Source organism: Pogoniulus pusillus, chromosome Z (genome assembly GCF_015220805.1).
Source record: "Pogoniulus pusillus isolate bPogPus1 chromosome Z, bPogPus1.pri, whole genome shotgun sequence".
NCBI lineage: Eukaryota > Metazoa > Chordata > Aves > Piciformes > Lybiidae > Pogoniulus > Pogoniulus pusillus.
Window position 1 is genome coordinate 41106192 of NC_087309.1, and position 22739 is coordinate 41128930.

Consider the following 22739-nt stretch of genomic DNA (forward strand, 5'->3'; position numbering starts at 1 on the left):
AACCTAATCAGTTCCATGGTTCTGAGCAGAGCTGTGCTAGACCATGTGAAGGCAGGCAACAAGCAACTGCTTGATACTAGGTTATGAAGGATCCTTCAGGATTAGCTCCTGTCCCAGGCAGCCCTCACATGGTCCTTGCAGAGGAATCACTGTGGGCAGCTCTTTGCTAGAGATTGGTTTGCACAAAGCAGAGGGACTCAGACACCCTTCTGTGCATTCTCCTCACAGGAGGACGTGTCTTCAAGGTACTTGGAGGAGCTGGGCAAACGGGAAGGCAGCCTGCCCCCAGACTATCTGAGGCTGCTGAAGGTGAGTGGGATCCAAAACCTCCTCATCCTTCTTCTCCTTTTTTATGCTTCCCATTCACTACAAAAACAATTATTCTTCTAGAGCAAAGGGGACGGCAAAGGTGGAGTCCCACCAAAAGCAGATGAGCAAGATGAAGTAAGTCCTGTGCTTTTTGTCTCTGTATCTCTTGGGAGGTGGAAATAGTCCAGTTGCCCTTGAATTCCTAGGGAAAGAAGTGCTGCTGTAATTCAGGAGGTGGGAGAGGGTTGTGGGTTGCCAGAAAACCTAGATAACACTACACAGAGCTTCTTTAATAAAGAAGTGAGGACTTCAAGGACACTGAAGCTGATAGAAGACAAATGACTGCTCTTGAAGCCTCTGTGTGTCAGCATGTCACAGGGCAGAGGTAGCTGTGCTTGCAGAAGTGCCTCCAGGAAGCCTTCAGCAAAGGCTACTTGAGTTGCTTGGCAAGGGAGTTCTGTGAGCCCTCTCAGTTCTGTGATGTGTCACTTTATAACATGCAGAATCAAGAGCTTGTCTGAAGAGCAATTCAGCACTGAGGGTAAAACAGCTTGTTCTGGCTCTTCCCATGCCAGCAGCTGGTGAGGGCATGGTGAGGTTGAGCCTAGAGCTTAGACCCAGTTTGGCAGTATGGACATTTGAGCTTCTAACCATCACAACCATTTCTTGATCAGAAACCCATGACAGAGGATGAGCTTGCAGAGGCCCTGTCGTCTGGCTTCGTCTGCAGTGCTGCTTCTGCTGGAGGAAATGAGGCAGCTCTGACACAGGTATTGGGTAGCTTTTGTGCCGTTCTGGTGTGGCTAACAGGCTGGAGGGAAGGGATCCATCCAGAGGCACCTGGATAGGCTGCAAAGCTGGGCCCAAGCCAACCTCATGAAGTTCAACAAGGCAAAGGGCAAGGTAACTGCAGCTAAATTAGGGCAATCCCAGCACAGATCCCAGGGTGAGCAGTGGCTGGAGAGCAGCCTGGAGGGGAAGGCCTTGAGGGTGTCAGCTGATGACAAACTCCCCAGGAGCCAGCAATGGTCACTGGCAGCCCAGCAGGCAGCTGTGTGCTGGCTGCAGCCAGAGCAGGAAGAGCAGCAGCATAGGGAGGGAATCACAGCATCACAGAATTTCTTAGATTGGAAGAGACCTTCAAGATGTTTGAGTCCAATCATTAGTTTCACACTGACAAGTCCTTGACTAAAACAAATCCCTCAGCACAACATCTCATCACTACGAATCGCTATGGTTGGAAAGGACCACCAGGATTCTGCCTCTGCTCTGCAGAGGCTCAGATTCCACCTGCAGCACTGCCTCCACTTTTGGACCTTCTAGCACAAGAAAGACTTGGAGCTGCAGCAGAGAGTCCAGAGGAGACCACCAAGAGGATCAGAGGAGAACCTCTGCTGCGGGGACAGGCTGTGAGAGCTTCAGCCTGGAGAAGAGAAGGCTTCAGGGACACCTTAGAGCAACCTTCCAGTACCAGAAAGGGCACCAGGAGAGCTGGGAAGGGACTTTGGACAAAGGCTGGGAGTGCCAGGACAAGAGACAGTGGTTTTGAGGTGGAAGAGGGGAGATGGAGAGTGGAGAGGATGCAGAAATTGTTGTGAGTGAGGGTGCCAGGGAGGCTGTAGATGCTCCCTCCCTGGAGGTGTTGAAGGCCAGGTTGGATGAGGCCTCGAGCAACCTGGAATGGTGGGAGGTGTCCCTGCCCATGGCAGGGTGTTGGAACTGGATGGTCCATTACAGCCCAAACTGTTCTGTGATTCTCTGCCTTTTACTGCAACCAGGCATTGCCAGCATTGTTTTAAAGTTCCACTTGAAACTGATCTTGACAATTTTCCTTCTTCTTGCTCATTTCCCTGTAATCTCTGCATCTCTCATAGAAGCCAGGCAAGGAGGGAGAAATCCTGCAGGCACAAGCCGCGCCTTCAGTCAAGACCTCAGCTCCTCCCAAGGAGAAGACAGCAGAAGCAGAAGAGGTAGGCACAGTCACTCCTTAACTAGCTGATTCCTAGTCACACTCAGCTGAGGCCATTTCCTCAGGCTTTGCAATCCTCTTGTGTCTCCTCTGTGATCTGACCGTGCTGAGTTTGCCATGTCACAGCACATGGCAGCTGTGTCTGTGATACTCTGCTTTTCTGGTTTTGCTTTCTGGGGGTTTTCTCCCTTTTCCCCTCTGTTTAAGAGGTGATTTGTCGTGGTTGGAATGTGCTAATCTTAACCACCTATTTTGCTGTGTCTACACAAGTCAGGTAAAGCAAACAGAAATAGAATCACAGAGTGGTTTGGGTGGGAAAGGACGTCCAGAAGTCACCCACTCCAACCTCACTGCAGTCAGCAGGGACATCCTCCACTAGATCAGGTTGCCCAGAGCCCTGTCAAGCCTCATTTTGAGTATCTCCAGGGATGGGGTCCCAACCACCTCCCTGGCCCTGAGCAGTCTGGGGCTGGCTGCTTGCTTCATACACGGTGTAAGAAGTCAGTGAGGTGAAGCCTGTGGCTGTGACAGAAGTCACTGAGTTATGACTTATCTCCTTCAATACAGGAGGTTAAAGAGAATGCAATGGAAGCTCTTCTTGATACTCTTGGTGGACCTGAACCTGAACCCAAGCAAGATCTCACCCCTGTTGTGGAGGTGTCAGAGGTACACTCTTACTCCTTTCTGCAGTCAGCTTCCAGTCTCTCCTGTGCAGTCCCAAGTGCCCTCTGTTAAAGGCACTCTGCTGGTGTGTAAAGTAACAACACAGTGACTGAGCAGTGCCTGAGTCTCACCTGGTCAACAAAAACAGTCAATCTCATGTGGACACAGGTGGAGGAGGACACAGTGAGATGGCCTTGGAAATGCTAAGCATTTTATTTGGCCATCCTCACACCTTCCCCTGTGTCAGCTGTAGCTGCTCTGTGTTTGCCCCAAGAACTGGGCACAGTTGCTAGCAAGCTTTTGCACATCTTTGCTGTTTGATTTTTAGTTAACCTTCTTGGGGTTTGCTGCGTGTGCTCCTTTTGGCCATCAGATCCCATTAACCTTCCCATTCAGGTCTTGCTGTGTTTTCTAAGAGTTTGATTTCTCTTCACTGGGTAGATCTGAGCAACAGGCCTGTGTCTGCAGGTTGAACTTTGGCTTTTTAACTTTGCAGACCCCACTCATCTCAGGATTCCCTCCTTCTCCTTTTCCCTTACAGCTCAGGTATGGAGGAAAAAGCAGACAATGATTAATTGCTGAGAGTTGATGCTGGGGATCAATGCTGACTGAAAAAACAGCCCAGATAGTCAGTCTGGGCTTGTAGATAGCTATGGGGATAAATTGCTTCACATATTGATTGTTCCTCATCAATTCCCAAACCATCAGGATTTTACCTCAGAATTTTGATGGGAATAAAGTGATGGATTTTAGCATCTCACCGAGTGGCATTATTTTATCTGATGCTTTTCAGACAGAGGGGTCTTAGTAGTGAAGTTGAGCCTGCGTTGGGTCTTCACATTTCTCATTTGAGGGTGTTATTTTTCGTAGGCAAAAGCCAAAGAGAAGAAAGAGGAGAAGCTTGGGGAACGTGATGATACCATTCCTCCAGAGCACCGGTTAAAGCCAGAGCTGGTGAGTTTGCACCCCTTCATTGCTGTGTCTGTTGGGTGCTGTGCCTGACTCTTTGCTTATGCAGAGGGGAGGGACGTGAAGACAGCAAGCAAAAGCAGGATATAACCACCACTACCTCACAAGGTTCAGCAAGGGCAAGTGCAGGGTTCTGTACCTGGGCCGGAGCAGTCCTCACTATCACAGTATCACCAAGCTTGGAAGAGACCTCACTGATCATCAAGTCCAACCCTTACCACAGAGCTCAAGGCTAGACCATGGCACCAAGTGCCACGTCCAATCCTGCCTTGAACAGCTCCAGGGACGGCGACTCCACCACCTCCCCGGGCAGCCCATTCCAGTGTCCAATGACTCTCTCAGTGAAGAACTTTCTCCTCACCTCCAGCCTAAATCTCCCCTGGCACAGTCTGAGGCTGTGTCCTCTCGTTCTGGTGCTGGCCACCTGAGAGAAGAGAGCAACCTCCTCCTGGCCACAACCACCCCTCAGGTAGTTGTAGACAGCAATAAGGTCACCCCTGAGCCTCCTCTTCCCCAGGCTAAACAATCCCAGCTCCCTCAGCCTCTCCTCGTAGGGCTGTGCTCAAGGCCTCTCCCCAGCCTCGTTGCCCTTCTCTGGACACGCTCAAGCATCTCAATGTCCCTCCTAAACTGGGGGGCCCAGAACTGAACACAGTACTCAAGGTGTGGTCTAACCAGTGCAGAGTACAGGGGCAGAATGACCTCCCTGCTCCTGCTGACCACACCATTCCTGATGCAGGCCAGGATGCCACTGGCTCTCTTGGCCACCTGGGCACACTGCTGGCTCATGTTCAGGCAGGTATCAATCAGCACCCCCAGATCCCTCTCTGTCTGGCTGCTCTCCAGCCACTCCCACCCCAGCCTGTATCTCTGCATGGGGTTGTTGTGGCCTAAGTGCAGCACCCAGCACTTGGAGCTATCAATACAGACTGGGGGAGGAGGTGATAGAAAGCATCCCTGAGGAAAAGGACTTGAGGGTGCTGGTGAGTGAGAAGGTGGACATGAGTCAACAGCAGTCACTTACTCCCAGAAAGCAAATCATGTCCTGGGCTGCATCCAAAGCAGCATTGCCAGCAGATCCAGAGATTCTGTCACTTCGCATTGCTCTGGTGAGGCCTCACCTGGAGTACTGTGCCCAGGTGTGCAGCCCTCAATATAGCGAGGACATGAACCTGATGGAGCAGGTCCAGAGGAGGGCCATGAAAATGATCAGGGGGTTGGGGCACCTCTGCTACAAGGACAGGCTTGAGGGACCTTAGCTTTTTCAGCCTGGAGAAGAGAAGGCTCCAGGGAGACCTAATAGCAGGCTGCAGAGGGAATGTTCCTAAAGGTCTGCAGGGACAGGCTGAGGGGCTGTGGCTTCAAACTAGAGCAAAGCAGACTGAGATTGGATGTGAGGAACAAGTTCTGCACTGTGAGGGTGCTGAAGCACTGCAACAGGTTGCCCAGGGGGTTGATTGAGGCCCCACCCCTGGAGATGCTCAAGGTGAGGCTGGCAGGGCTCTAAGCAACCTGATGTAGTGGAGGATGTCCCTACTGACTGCAGTGAGGGTAGGACTGGATGACCTTTGGAGGTCCCTTCTAAACCAGACCATTCTGTGTTTCTCCTCCTGGTGATTTCCCCATCTCTTCCCTCCCTTTGTGGGCATGGCTGAGTTTTTCAGGCGTCCTAAGCAAAGACCTGATCTTCCAAGGTCACACATTCCTGCTCCAGAACAGGGAAAACTTAGTGCTGTGAGATCCATTCCTGTGAAGGGCTGCTCATGGAGATCAAACCTAATGTAACCTTAGAGCGCTCCTGTGGAACAGGGACGAAAACTGCACCCATTTCAGCATGCTGCCACTGCTCGAGGTTCAGCAGCACCACACTAAAGCTGATCTGTGCTTGCTCTGCAGCTCAGGCATGGCAGCCCCTGCAGCAATCACCGGTGTCCCTGGTGCTGCACAGCACCCATGAAGGGCTGGTCCTTAGGCTGGCCTTGCTGGAGCTGAATGTCGGTCCAGCAGGGAGCAGCTTCAGCCCTCTCTGGAGATGTCAAGGCTATGTGCTAGTTTGAAGCAAGCTGGAATGTTTTGGTAACAGAACTAGATAACAGGCAGTGAAATGAAAACAGTTGATGTCAACTTCTCTCACAGTCTCGCTGAGAGCTCTGGGAAGAAGAAAGACTTTTTCTCCATTTTGTTACTCACTCTTGCTTTTGCCTTAGACCTGGTCACATCTCATTAACCCTGCTCCTACTAACCTTGCTCCCTAACCTCTTGGCTGCACCTCTTTTCTTCCTGAGAACTGGGGTAAGGTTGAGAGGGCAAGGGGAGGTGTTGGGGTGGTTTGAGAGCCCCTCCTGGGGACTCAGGTTTCTGGGAGGGGAGTTGTGCTTTTGTATTGTTTATCCTTTGTATATTTCTGTATATAATTGTATATAACTGTATATATTGTAAATATTAATCAAGCAGCTATTGTACTTGGTGGGGATTGCTGTGTGGCCTGTTTTCTGGTTTTTTGTGTACAACTGGATCAAAGATCAAATTGGTTATTTCTTGCTTCATGTAGTTTTTAAGAAGGCTAAAGAGGTGCAGCCAAGAGGTTAGGGAGCAAGGTTAGTAGGAGCAGGGTTAATGAGATGTGACCAGGTCTAAGGCAAAAGCAAGAGAGAGTAACAAAATGGAGAAAAAGTCTTTATTCTTCCCAGAGTTCTCAGCGAGACTGTGAGAGAAGTTGACATCAATTGTTTTCATTTCACTGCCCGTTATCTAGTTCTGTTACCAAAACATTCCAGCTTGCTTCAAACTAGCACAGGCTACCTGACTGCAGACCTGGGATTTAAGCCCTCACACCTTGTTTTTACCCCTGGATGGATTCCTGCTGTTTTCCCATTCAGTTAATTCCTGATAGGAATCAGGATCACAGGATGTTAGGTGTCAGAAGGGACCTCTGGAGATCTTCGAGTGCAACCCCCTGTCAGCAGTGCTTGGTCTCCTGGACCACTTCCACTGTGCTTTTTTAAATCCACCCCTGTAAGAGTTCACTCTGTGAGAGGAGTTCCTCTCACTGAGTCACTGTTTTGGTCTTGTGCATGTGATTTATTTCATGATATTTGACTGTGATGCTGCAGTGTTGGTGGGAAAATGTCAATAACGCTTCTATTGCTTCTAGGATAAAGATGGGAAACCAATACTGCCAAAGCCTGAAGAAAAGCCTAAGGTTAGGAAACTGACTGTGCTAGGAGTGTGTATAGCCAACGCTGTTCTCCCCTGCTCTGTCATCACCTCTCTCTGTGCCCTTATATATGTCTCTCATTTGCTGCTGTGTTTGCTTTCATGTACAAAACCTGCTGAGCTGGTGTCAGCTGAAAAGAGGTTTGGTTGAAATTCACTGGCTGTGAAGAGCTCATAATAAGAGAAATGTTAGGATTGGTTCAGAGCAACCCTGAACAAAGAGACCTGAGGGTGTTGGTGTCTGAGGAGCTCCCCATGAGCCAGCAGTGCCCTCATGCAACCCAGCAGGCAGCAGCATGCTGGACTGCACCCAGAGGAGTGTGGGCAGCAGGGCAAGAAGGAGGATTCTGCCCTTTGTCTCTGCTCTGCTGAGACCTCACCTCCAATCTTGCCTCCAGTGCTGGTGCACCCAGCAGAAGAAGGACACAGAGCTGCTGGAGAGAGTCTGGAGGAGGCCACAGAGAGGGCTCTGCTGTGAGGACAGGCTGAGAGAGCTGGGGATGTTCAGCCTGAAGAAGAGAAGGCTCCAGAGGAACCTCAGAACTACCTTCCAGTGCCTGAAGGGATCCTGCAGGAAGGCTACAGAGGGACTTCTCCTGAGCGTGTCTCAAGACAGGCCAAGGGGGAATGGTTTGAAGCTGAGGCAGAGCAGGGTCAGACTGGAGCTGAGGAAGAAGTTCTGCAGTGTGAGAATGGCGAGACTCTGGAATAGGCTGTCCAGAGAGGCTGTGGATGCCTCCTGCCTGAGCGTGTTCAAGGCCAGGCTGGTTGAGGCCTTGAGCAGCTGAGTCTAGCTGAGAGATGTCCCTGCATATGGCCACTAGTGCCATGGTCTAGTTGACTGGCTGGGGCTGGGTGATAGGTTGGACTCGGTGATCTTGGAGGTCTCTTCCAACCTGGTTGATTCTATGATTCTATGAGATTGGAGCAGATGAGCTCTGAGTTCCCTTCCCAGCTGAGCCAAGTTGTGATTCCTCAGATAGGAGAGAGTGGCAGAAAGGAGAGCTGGCACCAGGAAAAGTTGTTTGGGGAGTCAGTGTAAAGGATTCTGTGGAAGACCTTGGAGAGTCCCTTGTGCTCTGTGACTCTGTGGACAATTCTCTGTGGACATAATCCTCATCACAAGGAACAACTTGGACTTTGCATGAAGTATCCATTGCAACCTAGAATGTGCAAGATGGAATGAAAAGATGGGAAGAGTGAATTCCCACTGTTAACTTAAAACGCACATGAAGAAGCCAAAATTCAGCAAAGCAACAAACTGGGCACTGAGGAATCTGAGAGCTTCACTTTCCAAGTGCTGTGAGCTGGAAAAGCAGAGGAAAGCCCTGTTGGAGCGTGAAGGTCAGGGCCATTCCGAGTGAGAATGGCACTTTTTAGCAGAAATGTGAAGCCATTTGTGTTAACTCAAGCCTGGAAGAGGGAGCAGCACAAAGGCAGTGATGAAGAACCCCTAATGCCTCTGAAAATTGGTGTGTAAGGTCTCAGGCAGGCCTCTGGAGATGGCAGTGGAAGGGGTGTCACTTCCTTGCCTGCTGAGCATGTCACAAGGAAAGGAAGGGAGAGCAGCTGTGAGCCAGGCAGTCATGGTGGGAGACCAGGAGGCAAACCTTCCTGTGCCACAGGGAGCATGAAGGAGCTGACAGCACAAGGGAAAGTTTGCAGCTCCTGAGGAGCAGTGAGACAGGAGCTAAGGGAGCTTGACTCAGAGTTTGGCTAAAGCCTAGAGCAAAGACAGAGGTGACAGCACAGAAAGGAGGCCTCTGAAACTGCCTGAAAACAGACTGTGTAAGGAGCAGCTGAGGGACTTGGAGGTGTTCAGCCTCAGAAGAGGCTGAAGGGAGACCTCGTTGCTCTCCACAGCTTCCTGAGAGGAGGCTGCAGCCAGGTGGGAGTTGGGCTCTTCTGCCTAGTCTCGGGTGATGGAGAGGAAATTACCTGAAATAGTGCCAGGGGAGGTTGAGGTTGGCCATGAGGAACAATTTCTGTGGTGCAAGAGCGCTGAGGGGTTGGAAGAGGCTGTTGGAGTCCACATCCCTTGAGGTGTTCCAGAAAGATGTGGCTGTGGCACTTGGGCCTGTGGTTCGATGGCCATAGTGGGGTTGGGTTGGTGCTGCACTGGATGGTCTCAGAGGGCTCTTCCAACCCAGACAAGTCTATGAAGCTCTGACTCTCTTGAGCTTGGAATTGTGAGGTCTGATGCCAAAAGCATTAAGTGGTTTTCAGAAGATGCTCCTCCACCTCTCTCACTCAAGCATCTGGTTACCCTGTCAGTCACCTGGTTATTAAGTATGGTTACCCTGACAGTGAACCACAGGAGGGGCATCAGAGTTCTGTGCCCTCAGCACCTCCTCAGTGCTTATCCTCGGAAGGAGGTGATCTTGAATGAGATGTGCTCTCCAGCATCTCGGTGATGTCAGCAGGAACTCAGATCTGAGAGACCAAACCCAGCAAAATGAACAAGAGTCACACCAATAGCTGAAGAATCTTCAGACACTGCACAGTTCTTCCTTCATCCCTGATGAATTCCAGATTCATGTTTGTGGTTTCAGCCAGGGCTTCTGCACCCTGCGTGCCCCTGACCACATCCAGTGACATCACTCCTGTCAGAAAATCTGCTCTTGCCTCAGTCATTTTGAATTGTAGGAAGCCTGCAGGAGATGTGAGACAATAGAGAGGAATTTTGACAGGGAGACCTCAGAGCAGCCTTCCAGTAGCTGAAGGGGCTCCAGGAGAGCTGGGGAAGGACTTTGGACAATGGCTTAAGCTGGAAGAGGGGAGAGTGAGACTGGAGAGAAGGAAGAAGTTTTTGATAGTGAGGGTGGGGAGATACTGGCACAGGTTGCCCAGGGAGGCTGTGGATGCCACCTCCCTGGAGGTGTTCAGGCCATGTTGGATGAGGCCTTGAGCAATCTGGGCTAGTGAGAGGTGTCCCTGTGCATGACAGGGTGTTGGAATTGGGTGATCTTTGAGGTCCGTTCCTACCAAAACCTGTCTGTGGTTCTAGGAAATATGAGTGAAGGTAACCAGGAGGCAGCACTGTGCCCTTGAGGACAGGAAGGGCCCAGTGGTCTCCTGGGGTGCATGAAGAAGAGTGTGGCAGGCAGGTCAAGTGAGGTTCTTCTCCCACTCTTCTCTGCCCTGGTGAGACCACATCTGGACTCCTGGATTCAGTTACGGGCTCCTCAGTTCAAGAGGGACAGGGAACTGCCGGAGAGAGTCAAGGGGAGGCTCTGTGGATGATGAAGGGACTGGAATGCCTGAGGAGAGATGCTGTGACTCTGTGGTTGGAGTGACAGGACAAAGGCTGATGGCTTCAAAGTGGAAGAAGCTGGACTGGACTGAGACATGAGGAATAAATTCTTCCCCATGATGTTGGTGAGACACTAGAACAGATTGCCCAGAGAAGCTGTGGAGGCTCCAAGCCTGAAAGAGAAAAATTCCAAGTGGAGAATCAGAATCTGCTGCTTTCCAGTGCTTGAGGCATTCTGACAGCATGATGCTGTTGTAGTAAATGTTACCTAGGCAATGTTGGCATTCTTTGTTTTCTAATGAGGAGGTGACATCCAATTAGGAGGTGATTTCTAATGAGTTCTTGTTAGCAGGCTGTGCTTTCCTTCCCACCAGCACTGTAAACAGCTCTGCACACCCTGTTCTCTCTGTGTGACAGTGAATTCTGGTGACAAAGCACCTGACTCATGCTGAAAAGTGACTTCTTTGGTGCTGTGTGCTGCAGGTCCGTGCTGCTGTGTTGCACACAAACGGGAAAGGTTGTTTCAGTCTAGGCTGCCAAAGTTCTCCTTTCTGAGAGGGTGGAACAGAAATACTTGGTGAAACAAATCAGAACCAGGCCATCAGTCACCTGTGCCACATTTTATCTGTTTTGTGTTGTTGTTTTGCAGCCTGTCAGTGAATCTGATCTTGTGGATGCATTTTCCAAGGACTTCTCCTGCTCTGCACAGCCTGCAGCACAGACCAGACCAGCAAAGCCCAACAGCACATCCAAGGTATGTCTCTCTCAGTCCTGTGAATGTCTTGGCACTGGTAATTGTGATAAGAATGATAATGGTGCTGCTGCCCTTTCAAGAAGAGTCTTCCTGTTCCTGCCTTTTTTAACCTGTTCATCGAGTGGAACATGCAGTATAGGCACTTAATCCTGGACTGAGAGGCTTCTGCCTGTTAATTTAGCCCCTTCTTGCTTTGTGCTGTATAAAAAAAAAAAGGCATTTAACAGGTTAATTTTGAGATTCTGAACTGATTCGGTGCCCTGCAGTGTAACTGTGTCACAAGTGGTGTCTCTCAGGGGTCTGCACTGGCAGCAGTGCTGCAGAATCAAGACTGAGGCTCCCTCTGCAGGTGACACCAAGCTGAGTGGTGTGATTGACGTGGCTTAGGGACAGGATGGCATCCAGAGAAACCTGGGCAGGCTGCAGGGGTGGCTGAGGAGAGCCTCATGAGATTCAGTGAGGCCAAGTGCAAGGTCCTGCAGCTGGGTTAGGCCAACTCCGGATGTCAATCCGGCTGGGGGTGATGACACTGAGAGCAGCCCTGCAGAGAAGGACTTGGGATGCTGGGGGTGAGAAGCTGGACAGGAGGCAGCAATGGGCACTGGCAGCCCAGAAGGCCAAGGGCAGCCTGGGCTGCATCCAAAGCAGCCTGGCCAGAGATGGAGAGAGGGGATCCTGCTCTGGGGAGACCTCACCTGCAGGCCTGTGTCCAGCTGTGAGGCCACCAGTACAAGAGAGCCCTGGAGCTGCTGGGGAGGGTCCAGAGAAGGCCACCAAGATGGTCAGAGGCTGCAGAACCTCTGCTGTGGGCACAGCCTGGGAGAGATGGGGCTGTGCATCCTGGAGAAGGCTGCAGGGAGAGCTTAGAGCTACGTTTCAATAGCTGCAGGGGAGCTGCAGGCAGGCTGGGGAGGGACTGTTGAGAAGAGCCTGTGGGGCTAGGCCAAGGGGCAGTGGTTTGGAAGTGGAACAGGGCAGAGTTAGGTTGGACATCAGGAGGAAGTTGTGCAGTGAGACACTAGGTGGAGAGACCCTGGCCCAGGCTGCCCAGGGAGGTGGTGGAGGAGACAAAGTCAGGCTGGGCAAGGCTCTGAACGAGCTCCTATAGTGGAGGTGTCCCTTCTGAGTGCAGAGAGGTTGGACAAGTTGTCCTTGGTGGGTCCCTTCCCACCCAGTGCACTGTGTGACTTTGTGATTTGTTCTATTGCAGAAGCCCTCAACTGCTGTGCCTGCAAAGCCCCCTGAGGATGCAGCAGTTCCTCGTGCCACAGCTTGCACCGTGCAGTCTTCAGCTCCCTCAGCTGTGTCTTCAGTGAGTAGCCTTGGCTGGAGCTGCTTCAGAGCTCAGTGCTGTGCACCTGCAGTGCTGCAGGATGTTGTCAAAGTGCTGATTGCAGCTCTGTGCCTTCTTGCTCCCTAAGAGGTGAGCCACAAAGCCTGTGGGGTGTTTTGCAAAATAAATCCTCAAGCACAAGCTGAATGGGGAAGGCAAAAACCTCAACAGAGGGACTCGTCCTGGCAGGTCCTAAATGCTCCAAAGAGGATCCTGTTTGTGAACAGCAGGAAAAGGCAAATTCTACCAAAAAAAAACATCATGGTTCTGCCATCAAAGCCACATTAACAGCTGGTATTCATCCAGAAGAGGTCTGTCTAGTTAAAAGCTGAACCAACCAGCTACCCCTCTGCAGCTGTGAGTCTTGGGGAGGGAAAACCTGTCCACAGAGCAACCTCAGTCAGAGTTCCCTTGTGCCTTGGACCCAGCAGAGATGTGAAGGCAGTTTGAGAGAGAATTCTCTCTCAGAGTTACCTCTCTCTCTCTCTCTCTCTCTCTCTCTCTCTCTCTGAAAAAGAGAATTGGGAGAGTCTTTGACATCTGTGCTCAGTTCTCACCTCAGTTATGTGTGGTTGGAGGTGGTGGTACATGAAAATGTTGCTGCAGCTGAGCTCCAGACTAAGACAATTAAAAATTGGGTTTTTTTCCTGCTTTTACTGCTAAATGTGGCTCTGTTTTCACCAGCTGGGTAAAAAACAACCCTCAAACCAAGACATTACCCTTACAGGTTGGTCAGATGGCAGACGAAGCACTGGAAGCCTTGTCCAGCAGCCTGGGGAAGAGGGAGCCTGATCCTGAAGAAAAGAAACCTGTTGTGGACAAAGTTAAGGTAGAGGAACAATCAGTCCTCAAAAAAACCCCAAACTACCAATGAAGTTGTCCTCAGTGTTACTGTGAGCAGCAGCACAGGGAGGAGATTCTGCCCCTCTGCTCTGCTCAGACCCCACCTGCAGCACTGCCTCCAGTTCTGGGGCCCCTAGCCCAAGAAGGACCTGGAGCTACTGGAGAGAGTCCAAAGGAGGCCATGAAAGTGATGAGAGAGCTGGAGAACTTCCCATGTGGGGACAGCCTGAGAGAGCTTCAGCCTGGAGAAGAGAAGGCTTCAGAGAGAGCTTAGAGCAGCCTTGCAGTACCTCAGGAGAGCTGGGGAGGGACTTTGGACAAGGGCTGGCAGTGCCAGAACAAGGGACAATGGCTTTGAGATGAGAGAGGAGAGCTTGAGACTGGAGATGAGGAAGAAATAGTTGAGAGTGAGGGTGGGCAGACACTGGCACAAGTTGCCCAGGGAGATTGTGAATGTCCCCTCCCTGGAGATGTTGAAGGCCAGGCTGGATGAGGCCTTGAGCAACTTGGGTTGGTGGGAGATGCAGGGGCTTGGAACTGGATGATCTTTGAGGTCACTTCCAACCCAACCAGTCTCTGAATCTGTGGTTTTCTCAGTTTACAAACAACCTGTAGATCACATTCTCCCTGTTCTGCAAGCCACCAGGTGCTTATGGCAACAGCTGTCTTCTGCTGGGGAAGTTCTGGCAGCATTTCGACACAGGCAGTGCCTATTTCAGTGCAGGATTTCCCTCAGCTTCTGAGAGCTGCCTTTGGTTGGTGTCCTGCTGCTGACCCAAAGCAGGACTAACAGACAGATCAGATGCAGCATAAACAGGGTCTGATGCATGCAGAGCTGCTTAAATGAGAGGGATGCACAAAACTTCCTTTTGTCACAGGTTTTTTATCTGGTGATTGGATTGAAGCAGACTGATTGGAATCAGAGGAATGAAGAGTTCGGCAGCACACTCGGATGCTTCTCTGTTACTTCCTTTTCTTAACACTGCTTTTACTTGTGCCTTCACAGGAGAAAACCAAACAGGAGCAGCACAGCAAACTGGGTGAAGATGAAGAAACCATTCCTCCAGAGTACAGATTTACAGCAGCAAAAGTAAGTAATTTGCTATGCTCAGGCTTGAGTAGCAGCAGTGTTAGGTCATTTCCCTGTTCATAGATTCATGGATTGATGGAATGGGTTGGGTTAGAAGGGACCTCAGAGATCATCCAGTTCCCCTCCCCTGCCATGGGCAGGGACACCTCCCACCATCTCAGGTTTCTCAAGACCTCATCCAGCCTGGCCTTCAACACCTCCAGGGAGGGGACATCCACAACCTCCCTGGGCAACCTGTGCCAGTGTCTCCCCACCCTCACTCTCAACGGTTTCTTCCTCCTCTCCAGTCTCAGTCTCCTTTCTCCCAGCTCAAATCCATTGTCCCTCATCCTGGCACTCCCAGCCCTTGCCCAGAGTCCCTCCCCAGGTCTCCTGGAGCCCCTTCAGGCTCCATAAGACTGCTATGACATCTCTCTGCAGTCTTTTCTTCTCCAGGCTCACCAGGCCAAACTTTCAGAACTCACCTGAATACCTTCCTGTGAGACCTGTTGTAGCACAGCTGTGTTAGCAGGGGGTCAGACTTGATGAGTCCCTTCCAAACCCTGCCAGAAGATATTCAGAGGTCCCTTCCAGCTACTTGGTTTCATGTTAGTGGGTTTTCCTTTTTCAGGATCAGGGTGGAAAGCCTCTTTTGCCCAAGCCAGAAGAGAAGCCCCAGGTAATAGAAAAGTGAATATTTAAGTTAAAAGTTGTATTTTCTTATTGCTGTCATCAAGGTTTCCCCAGTCTGCAGTTCCAAACTGGAGCTGCCTGCAGCTGAAGAGCTTTATTTTGTTTGTTTGTTTGTTATTGTTTGTTTTTACTGATAGCCCCTGAGTGAAAATGATCTTCTGGAGGGCCTGACAGCTGGATTTGTCTGCTCTCCACCTGCAGCAGCATCCCCTGCACCAAAGGTGAGCTCTGGAAACCTGCTGAGTTCTGTCACCATGGGCCTCTGCCTCCCTTAAATTGCTTTTAGTAACTGAAAACCAAAACCCTTTTGACAAAGAAGCTTCTGTTTAGTGTTTAGGAGGCCTTAAAGGTCTCCATTTATTACTTCTTAGTTTACTGAGTCTTAATTTGTTGAGATAAACACCAAATTCTTAAGGTAAATATTAACTTAAGGTAAGTATTAATTTAAGGCAATTATTAATTTAAGGTAAATGTTAATCTGTCAGTTTATTACATAAGTCTTAACTTGTTAATGTAAGTAATGCTTCATTAAGATGAATATTAAGATACATATTAATATAAAGAATCACAGAATGGTCTAGGTTGGAAGGGACTTCAAGGATCATCCAGCTTCAACCCCCTGCCATAGACAGGGACACCTCCAATTAGAACAGGTGACTCAAGGCCTCGTCCAACCTGGCCTTAAACACCTCCATGGAGGGAACATCCACAACCTCTCTTGGCAACCCATTCCAGTGTCTCACCACCCTCACTGTAAAGAACTTCCTCCTAACACATAGTTTGAATCTCCCCACTGCCAGTTTAAACCCATTACCCCTTGTCCTGTCATTACAAGACCTTGTCAATAGAATCATAGAAAATTAACCAGGCTGGAAGAGACCTCCAGGATCATCCAGGCCAACCTAGCACCCAGCCCTATCCAGTCAACCAGACCATGGCACTAAGTGCCTCATCCAGGCTTTTCTTGAACACCTCCAGGGACGGTGACTCCACCACCTCCCTGGGCAGCCCATTCCAATGCCAATCACTCTCTCTGCCAACAGCTTCCACCTAACATCCAGCCTAGACCTCCTCCAGCACAACTTGAGACTGTGTCCCCTTGTTCTGTTGCTGGTTGTGTGGGAGAAGAGACCAACCCCCACCTGGCTACAGCCTCCCTTCAGGTAGTCGTAGACAGCAATGAGATCACCCCTGAGCCTCCTCTTCTCCAGGCTAAACAACCCCACCTCCCTCAGCCTAAGTGTAGGCCTCTTTAAGGTACTGGAAGGCCATCATAAGATCTCCTTGAAGCCTTCTCTTCCCCAGACTGAAGAGCCCCAACTCTGGTAGCCTGTCCTCATAGCAGAGGTGCTGCAGCCCTCTGATCATCTTCGTGGCCCTTCTCTGGACTGGCTTCAGCAGTTCCATGTCCTCTTGTGTTGGGGGCTCCAGAGCTGTACACAGTACTCCAGGTGGGGTGTATTATAAGATATGTATTATTACTCTGATTTAGGGTAGGGTGTCCCTCCCTGTGGCAGGGGGGTTGGAACTAGATGATCCTTGCAGTCCCTTCCAACCCTGACTGATTCTGTGACTCTAAATTACTAATTTATTCAGAGAAGCATCAGTGTTAATTTATGACTATACATTTTATTTTATTAAGAGCAGTAATCGTGTACAAATATAAATGCTTGTATTAAGATAAATGTGAAGAGAAATATTAATATGAATATGTGTGAAGATAAACATCTAATTGACTAATTCATTAAGATACATTTATTAAGATAACTATCAGTATTGATTTATTAAGATTAGTTTATTAAGATCAATTATTATTTATTATGGATGGTCAGTATTAGTTTATTAAGATTAATAATGATTTATTAAGATAAATATGTGATAAATATGAAGATAGACATCAATTTATTAATTAAGATAAGGACTGGTTTAGTATCAATAACGACTTCTTGAAGAGAATATTAAGAGAAACACAAATCTATTAAGATGAATATCAGTCAATTAAGTATTATTTTGATCAATAATGATTGATTTTTGGAGGTAAATATTTCATTAAGATGAAATGTTTAAGGTAAACAATAATCCGTTAAGGTATGTATTAATTTATTAAGGTATGTATTTATTGAGGTATGTATTAAGATCAATATTGATGTATTAAGATCAGCATTTACTAATACAGATCTCAATATTAACATCGATTTATTAATTCATTAAGATGAATGCTGGTTTAAGAATGGTTTATGAAGAGAGGTATTCACTAATGTAAGAGAAATGCTAACTCATTGATACATTCATTGCTGCTCAGTTTATTAAGATACATACTGATGAACTAATGCTTTCACTACATAATAAGCCAGGAATGAATGAATGAATGAAGGCTTTAATGCAAGCAGACATATAGGGAAGTTGCCTCCTTGGTGGCAGTCCCTTGCTCAGAACTGCTTTGCATTAATTAAAGTGCTAACTAATTACAAGTGCCCTGTGGGAGCTTGGGTGGGGCTGGCGCGGTGCTAACTGCACCGAGGTCACCCCGAGCCTGCCTCTGGTGAAGTCTTGGAGCTTCCAGGAGCCCAAGCCGGTAGCTGCTGTCTTGCAGCTGTCCCTGACACTGCTCTCTTCTTGCAGAAAACCAAGAGAGAAGCAAAGCCTGCGGGTTCCTCGGAGGTGCTCTCTGCTGCTGCAGCTCCTTCGGTGCACTCAGCAGCTCCTCCAGCTCCTACCTCGGTAAGCAGCCTCTTCTCTCAGTGCTTGCCTCCAGCTGGCCATGGTCTGCCCAATTCTACTGGTACAGAGTGGTGCATGGTGAGATCAGTTACTGGTGGTGCTGCTGATGGGGAAGAAGAAGGAAAGCTGTGAGCTGATGGACACTTCATGCTCAGCTGGCTGCTAGGGCTGCTCATAGAATCCTAGGAGTACTCTGCTTGGGAAAGATCTCCAAGATCAGAGTCCAGCTGTTAGCCCAGCACTGCCAAGGGCATCACCAAACCACGGTCCTCAGCACCACAGCTGCACAGCTCGGAAACCCCTCCAGGGATGGGGACTCCTCCCAGGCCCCGGGCAGCCTGGGACAGGCCTTGGGAACTCTCCTGGGGAAAGAAATTGTTCCTCATGTCCAACTTAGACCTTCTCTAGCACAGTTTCAGGCCATTTCCTCTCCTATCACCTGAAGGCAGAGCACAATCCGCACCTGACTGCATCCTCTTCTCAGGGAGCTGCAGAGAGCAATGAAGTCTCCCCTAAGCTTCCTCTTTTCCACACTAAACACCCTCAGCTGCTCCTCCCCAGTCCTCTTCTCCAAACCTTTCCCCACCTTTGTTGCCCTTCTCTGGACCTGCTTCTGCCCCTTAATGTCCTGGGAGTGAGTGGCCCAAAACTGAACCCAGGATTCCATGTGCAGCCTCACCAGTGCCAGGCACAGGGGCACAGTCCCTGCCTGGCTCCTGCTGGCCACACTGCTGCTGACAGCCTACCTTGGAAACCCTCTGAGCTGTGCTGGGAGGTGGCAGTGTCCCATCCTGAATCCTGCAGAGCTGCTGAGTAGGGCAGAGGATGGCATCATGTCCTTGCTGTGGGACACTGCAGATGGTTATCCCTCTGCAGATACCTTCATTCTCACTACAACTACCTGAAAGGAGGTCGTAGCCAGGTGGGGGTTGGTCTCTTCTCCCAGGCAGCCAGTGACAGAACAAGAGGACACAGTATCAAACTGTGTCAGGGCAGATTTAGACTGGACGTGAGGAAGAAGTTCTTCACAGAAAGAGTGATTTGCATTGGAATGGGCTGCCCGGGGAGGTGGTGGAGTCCCCATCCCTGGAGGTGTTTAAAAGGAGGCTGGATGAGGAACTTAGTGCCATGGTTTAGTTAATTAGAAAGGTTAGGTGATAGGTTGGACTCAGTGATCCTGGAGGTCTTTTCCAGCCTGGTTATTTCTGTGACTCTGTGTGGCTTGGGTCACATCTTTCTCTTCCTGGTTAGGTCATGAGAGCATTTAAAATAGTAATAGTTCAGTCACTACTGTAAAGTCATCTCTTCAGCCTCCAAGAGGAGGAGCTCCAGGTTAATAGAGGGACCTGCAGCCCCATAACCTGTGTTTAATAACAGGGGAACTTCTAGTGCCAGGAAGGCTTCCCATCCTTGTGCTTAAACAAAGTCACAAGGTGATGGGGCTGGAAGGGTCACCTGGAGAGGGTCACACAGGAATACAGCCCAGCTGGGATCAGAAGCTCTCCAGACAAGGAGACTCCATAACCTCTCTGGGCAACCTGCTCCAGACCTCCAGCACCCTTCCATTACAGAAGTTCCTCCTCCTGTTCAGATGGAGCTGCTGATGCTTCAGTTGTGCCCCGTGTCCTGTCACTGGGCACCAGTGAACAGAGCCTGGCCCTATTCTCCTGCCCATTTATCTCTTGCTAAACTATTTAGCTCTTGCTGAGCATTGATCAGATCTCCCCTGGGCCTTCTCTTCTCCAGGCTCTCAGCCTTTGCTCCTCACAGAGATGCTCCAGGACCCTCAGCATCTTCAAAGCCTCCCCTGGTCTCTAGCAGTTCCCTGTCCCTCTAGAACTGGGCAGCCCAGGACTTGATGAATGGCCTCTCCAGGGCAGAGCAGAGGGGCAGGAGAACCTCCCTTGCCCCGTTGGCCACACTCTTCTCCATGCCCCGCCAAGAGACCTTTGGCCCTCTTGACCACAAGGACACAGTGCTGGCTCGTCTGGAACTTCTGGTACCCCAGCACCCCTAAATCATTTACCCCAGAGCTGTCCTCCAGCTGTATCAGCTCCCAGCCTGCACTGATCCGTGTGGTTCTTCCCCAGATGCAGGACCCTTGCTGAACTTCACTTAGTTTGTGCCCACTGAGCTTTGCAGCTTGCCCAGAACCTTACTGCTGATGCTGGGTGGCTGCTGTCTGCACCTCCATCTGTGCACAGGGAGCTCCCTCTAGTGCTCCCTGCCCGGTGAAAGCTCTTCCCACCTGGGTTTGAGCTGCTCTCAGTGCTTTTTTGTTTTCCTGAACCGGTGTTTAAGTAAAACTGTTTTGAAGGAGAAGATGGCAATATCAGTTACAAAGGTTAAACTCTCAGTCGGTTGTAGTTCAGCTTGATGCTCATCAGCACTGAGAGCAGTTGCAAAATAAATAGCAGTCGCCAAAACAAAAATAAACAACTTAAAAAAAGAAGCCATTGCAGTAAATTTCATAACTTTCTCTTAAAATCCTACTCTCTATAGATCTAAATATTCTCAACTTCCCTTCTTCCCCGCCCCCAGCTGTTGCACCACATCCTAACTTAATCAACAAAGGGAGCGCTGATTGCTCATCGGTGACTGAAGCTGGCAGTTGGTTAGTCGGTGCTCTTAATTAGTGTGGCGAGTTAAATGACTCCTGCAGCAGCTCTGCTCTCATGGAGGTGTTTAATCCTTTCTCAGAGAGGAAAAGAGATGGATGAAGCCTTGGATCTGCTGTCTGACTCCTTGGGCCAGAGGGAACCTGACCCTGATGAGGGCAAACCAGTTGTGGATAAAGTTAAGGTAAGAAACATCTGCATGCTGGAACAGGACAAAAAAGCAACTCAAATCTGAGATGTTTACTTCCCTGATGAGTTGGAGTTTTTTTTACACAGGGTACTGCAGTGCTTTAGATTTGCTCCTAGGGGCGTGTGCCAGGTGATCTCCAGGTCTGGAAGTGGGTTATTAGCAAAAGACAGATGATTTTGTCTCATCCTACAGGCAGGCAGCTCCAGCACTCTTCAGTCAGGTGGATTGTTTGGGGGGGTTTTGGGGGCAAAACCCAGCGAATTAGTTAATGAACTTCATCTCCTCAGAGTCCAGTGTTGAAATGCTGCAGGAAATTTACAGTAATTTCATTTCAGTGCCTTCTGGTCACAGAGTAGTTGAGGTTGGAGAGCACCTTAGAGACCTATGGCCAGGGACACCTCCCACTGGAGCAGGTTCCTCAAGGCCTTTGTTGCTGTTTTAATAATTTTTCAGCTGTCTTCTCCAGACTCTGTTTCTAAACCAAAATTTCTGTCCTTCCTTTTGTCAAACTTGGACTTCTCTCACCCCTAGAGTGCCAAGCTCATCATCAGACCTGTCCATCCCATCCTATCCGTTCCTCACCCTGCTCTTTTCTTCTGCTTTTATCTTCACCCAGTCTTTCCTCTTGTAATTCCACAAAGACCTCTCTGCTCATTTCTGCATGGCAGCAGCAGGAACAGTGGACTCTAAGCTGGGGTACTTGAGGTAGAGGAGTGGAAAAAAATAGTTTAATGAGCCCTTAGCTTACTGTTTGCTGGCATTTGCTGAGATACAAAGTTGTCCCCAAATCACACATTTTCAGGAAAAGGCTAAATCTGAACAGAAAGAGAAGCTTGGAGAAAGAGAAGAGACTGTGCCCCCTGACTACAGGAAACTCCTGGGGCCAGGTGAGCAGGTAAGAAAACTCTTTGGTTAGTTTTTACCTCCCAACACCAGCAATTGAGTCAGATCAGCCCTGTGGTGGCCTCTCAGAGCCAGGAGGGCAGTTGGGCAGCTAAATGAGTAAGGTAATGACAGTGAGTAATGTATTAATTGAGTAGATTAATGCATTAGAGGTAAACATGCAGAAATCCTGAGCTTGGGGCAGCTCTGGGCCCAGGAGAGCCTCATGAGGGTCAGCAAGGAAGCAGCTTAGAGCTGCATTTCAGTAGGTGCAGAGGACCTGCAGGCAGGCTGAGGAGGGACTGTTGAGAAGAGCCTGTGGGATAGGCCAAGGAGCAGTGGTTGGGAAGTGGAGCAGGGCAGAATTAGGTTAGACATCAGGAGGAAGTTGTGCAGAGTGGGGAGACCCTGGCCCAGGCTGCCCAGGGAGGTGTTGGAGGCTCCATCCCTGGAGACATTGAAGGTCAGGCTGGATGTGTCCTGTGCAGCCTGCTCTGGCTGGAGGTGTCCCTGCTGCCTGCAGGGGTTTGGACAAGATGCCTTTGAGGAGTGACTTCCAGCCCAATGCACTTTGTGAACCCTTGCATGCATCTAAGTAAACAAAAAGCAAGTAACAATGGTCTTTGGGTTTGTGGAGTTCTGTTCAGTTGTGCAATCTGAAGAGACCTCTTGAAGTCACCCAGCAGCACTCAAGCACCCTGGAGATGTAGTTGCAGTGGCTTAGTGTATTAAGGCAGTAAGAGGATGCCAAATAATCACACATTACAAGATTACCAAGGTCTATACCTGTTGTCCCCAAACCTGATACAGGTCTGGGGACAACAGGTACAGACCTTGGTGATCCACCTAAAAACCTCATTCTGCTGTGAAAGATCTTTTGAGCACTAGGAAACTGATCTGCAAGCAGCCAGTGTCGTACCTAGAATGTGTCTCAAACCCTGTCTGAGCACCTGAGGATGTGAAATTTGTGGCCTTTTCTTCTTCTCCAAGGGTAAGCCGGGAAAGCCAGCAGCAAAGGAAGGTGGCAAGCGCAGAGGGAAAAAGGTAACTGCTCTGCCTTGGTCAGGCCACAGCTGGAGTCCTGGAGCCAGCTCTGGGCTGCCCAGTTCAAAAGAGCCAGGGAACTGCTGGAGAGAGTCTGGGGGAGGCCACAAAGCTACTGAGGGTCCTGGAGGAGCTCTGTGAAGAGCAAAGGCTGAGAGCCCTGGGGCTGAGAGCCTGGAGAAGAGCAGCCCCAGAGGGGATCTGAACAGTGCT

General features: G+C 49.8%; 1 protein-coding gene across 1 annotated transcript in view; it reads left to right on the forward strand.

Annotated features, from left to right (window-relative positions):
* The window catches only part of LOC135192933 (calpastatin-like), a 36037-nt gene that overhangs the window by 6303 nt on the left and 6995 nt on the right, over positions 1-22739 (forward strand). The window contains exons 5-21 of the mRNA XM_064176324.1: positions 229-309; positions 391-444; positions 984-1079; positions 2184-2279; positions 2846-2944; positions 3812-3895; positions 7065-7112; positions 11029-11133; positions 12344-12445; positions 13194-13295; positions 14316-14399; positions 15010-15057; positions 15209-15292; positions 17694-17792; positions 20493-20594; positions 21403-21495; positions 22473-22526. Of these exons, the coding sequence (XP_064032394.1) occupies positions 229-309; positions 391-444; positions 984-1079; positions 2184-2279; positions 2846-2944; positions 3812-3895; positions 7065-7112; positions 11029-11133; positions 12344-12445; positions 13194-13295; positions 14316-14399; positions 15010-15057; positions 15209-15292; positions 17694-17792; positions 20493-20594; positions 21403-21495; positions 22473-22526 (1431 nt within the window). The remainder of the gene's footprint in view (positions 1-228; positions 310-390; positions 445-983; positions 1080-2183; positions 2280-2845; positions 2945-3811; positions 3896-7064; positions 7113-11028; positions 11134-12343; positions 12446-13193; positions 13296-14315; positions 14400-15009; positions 15058-15208; positions 15293-17693; positions 17793-20492; positions 20595-21402; positions 21496-22472; positions 22527-22739) is intronic.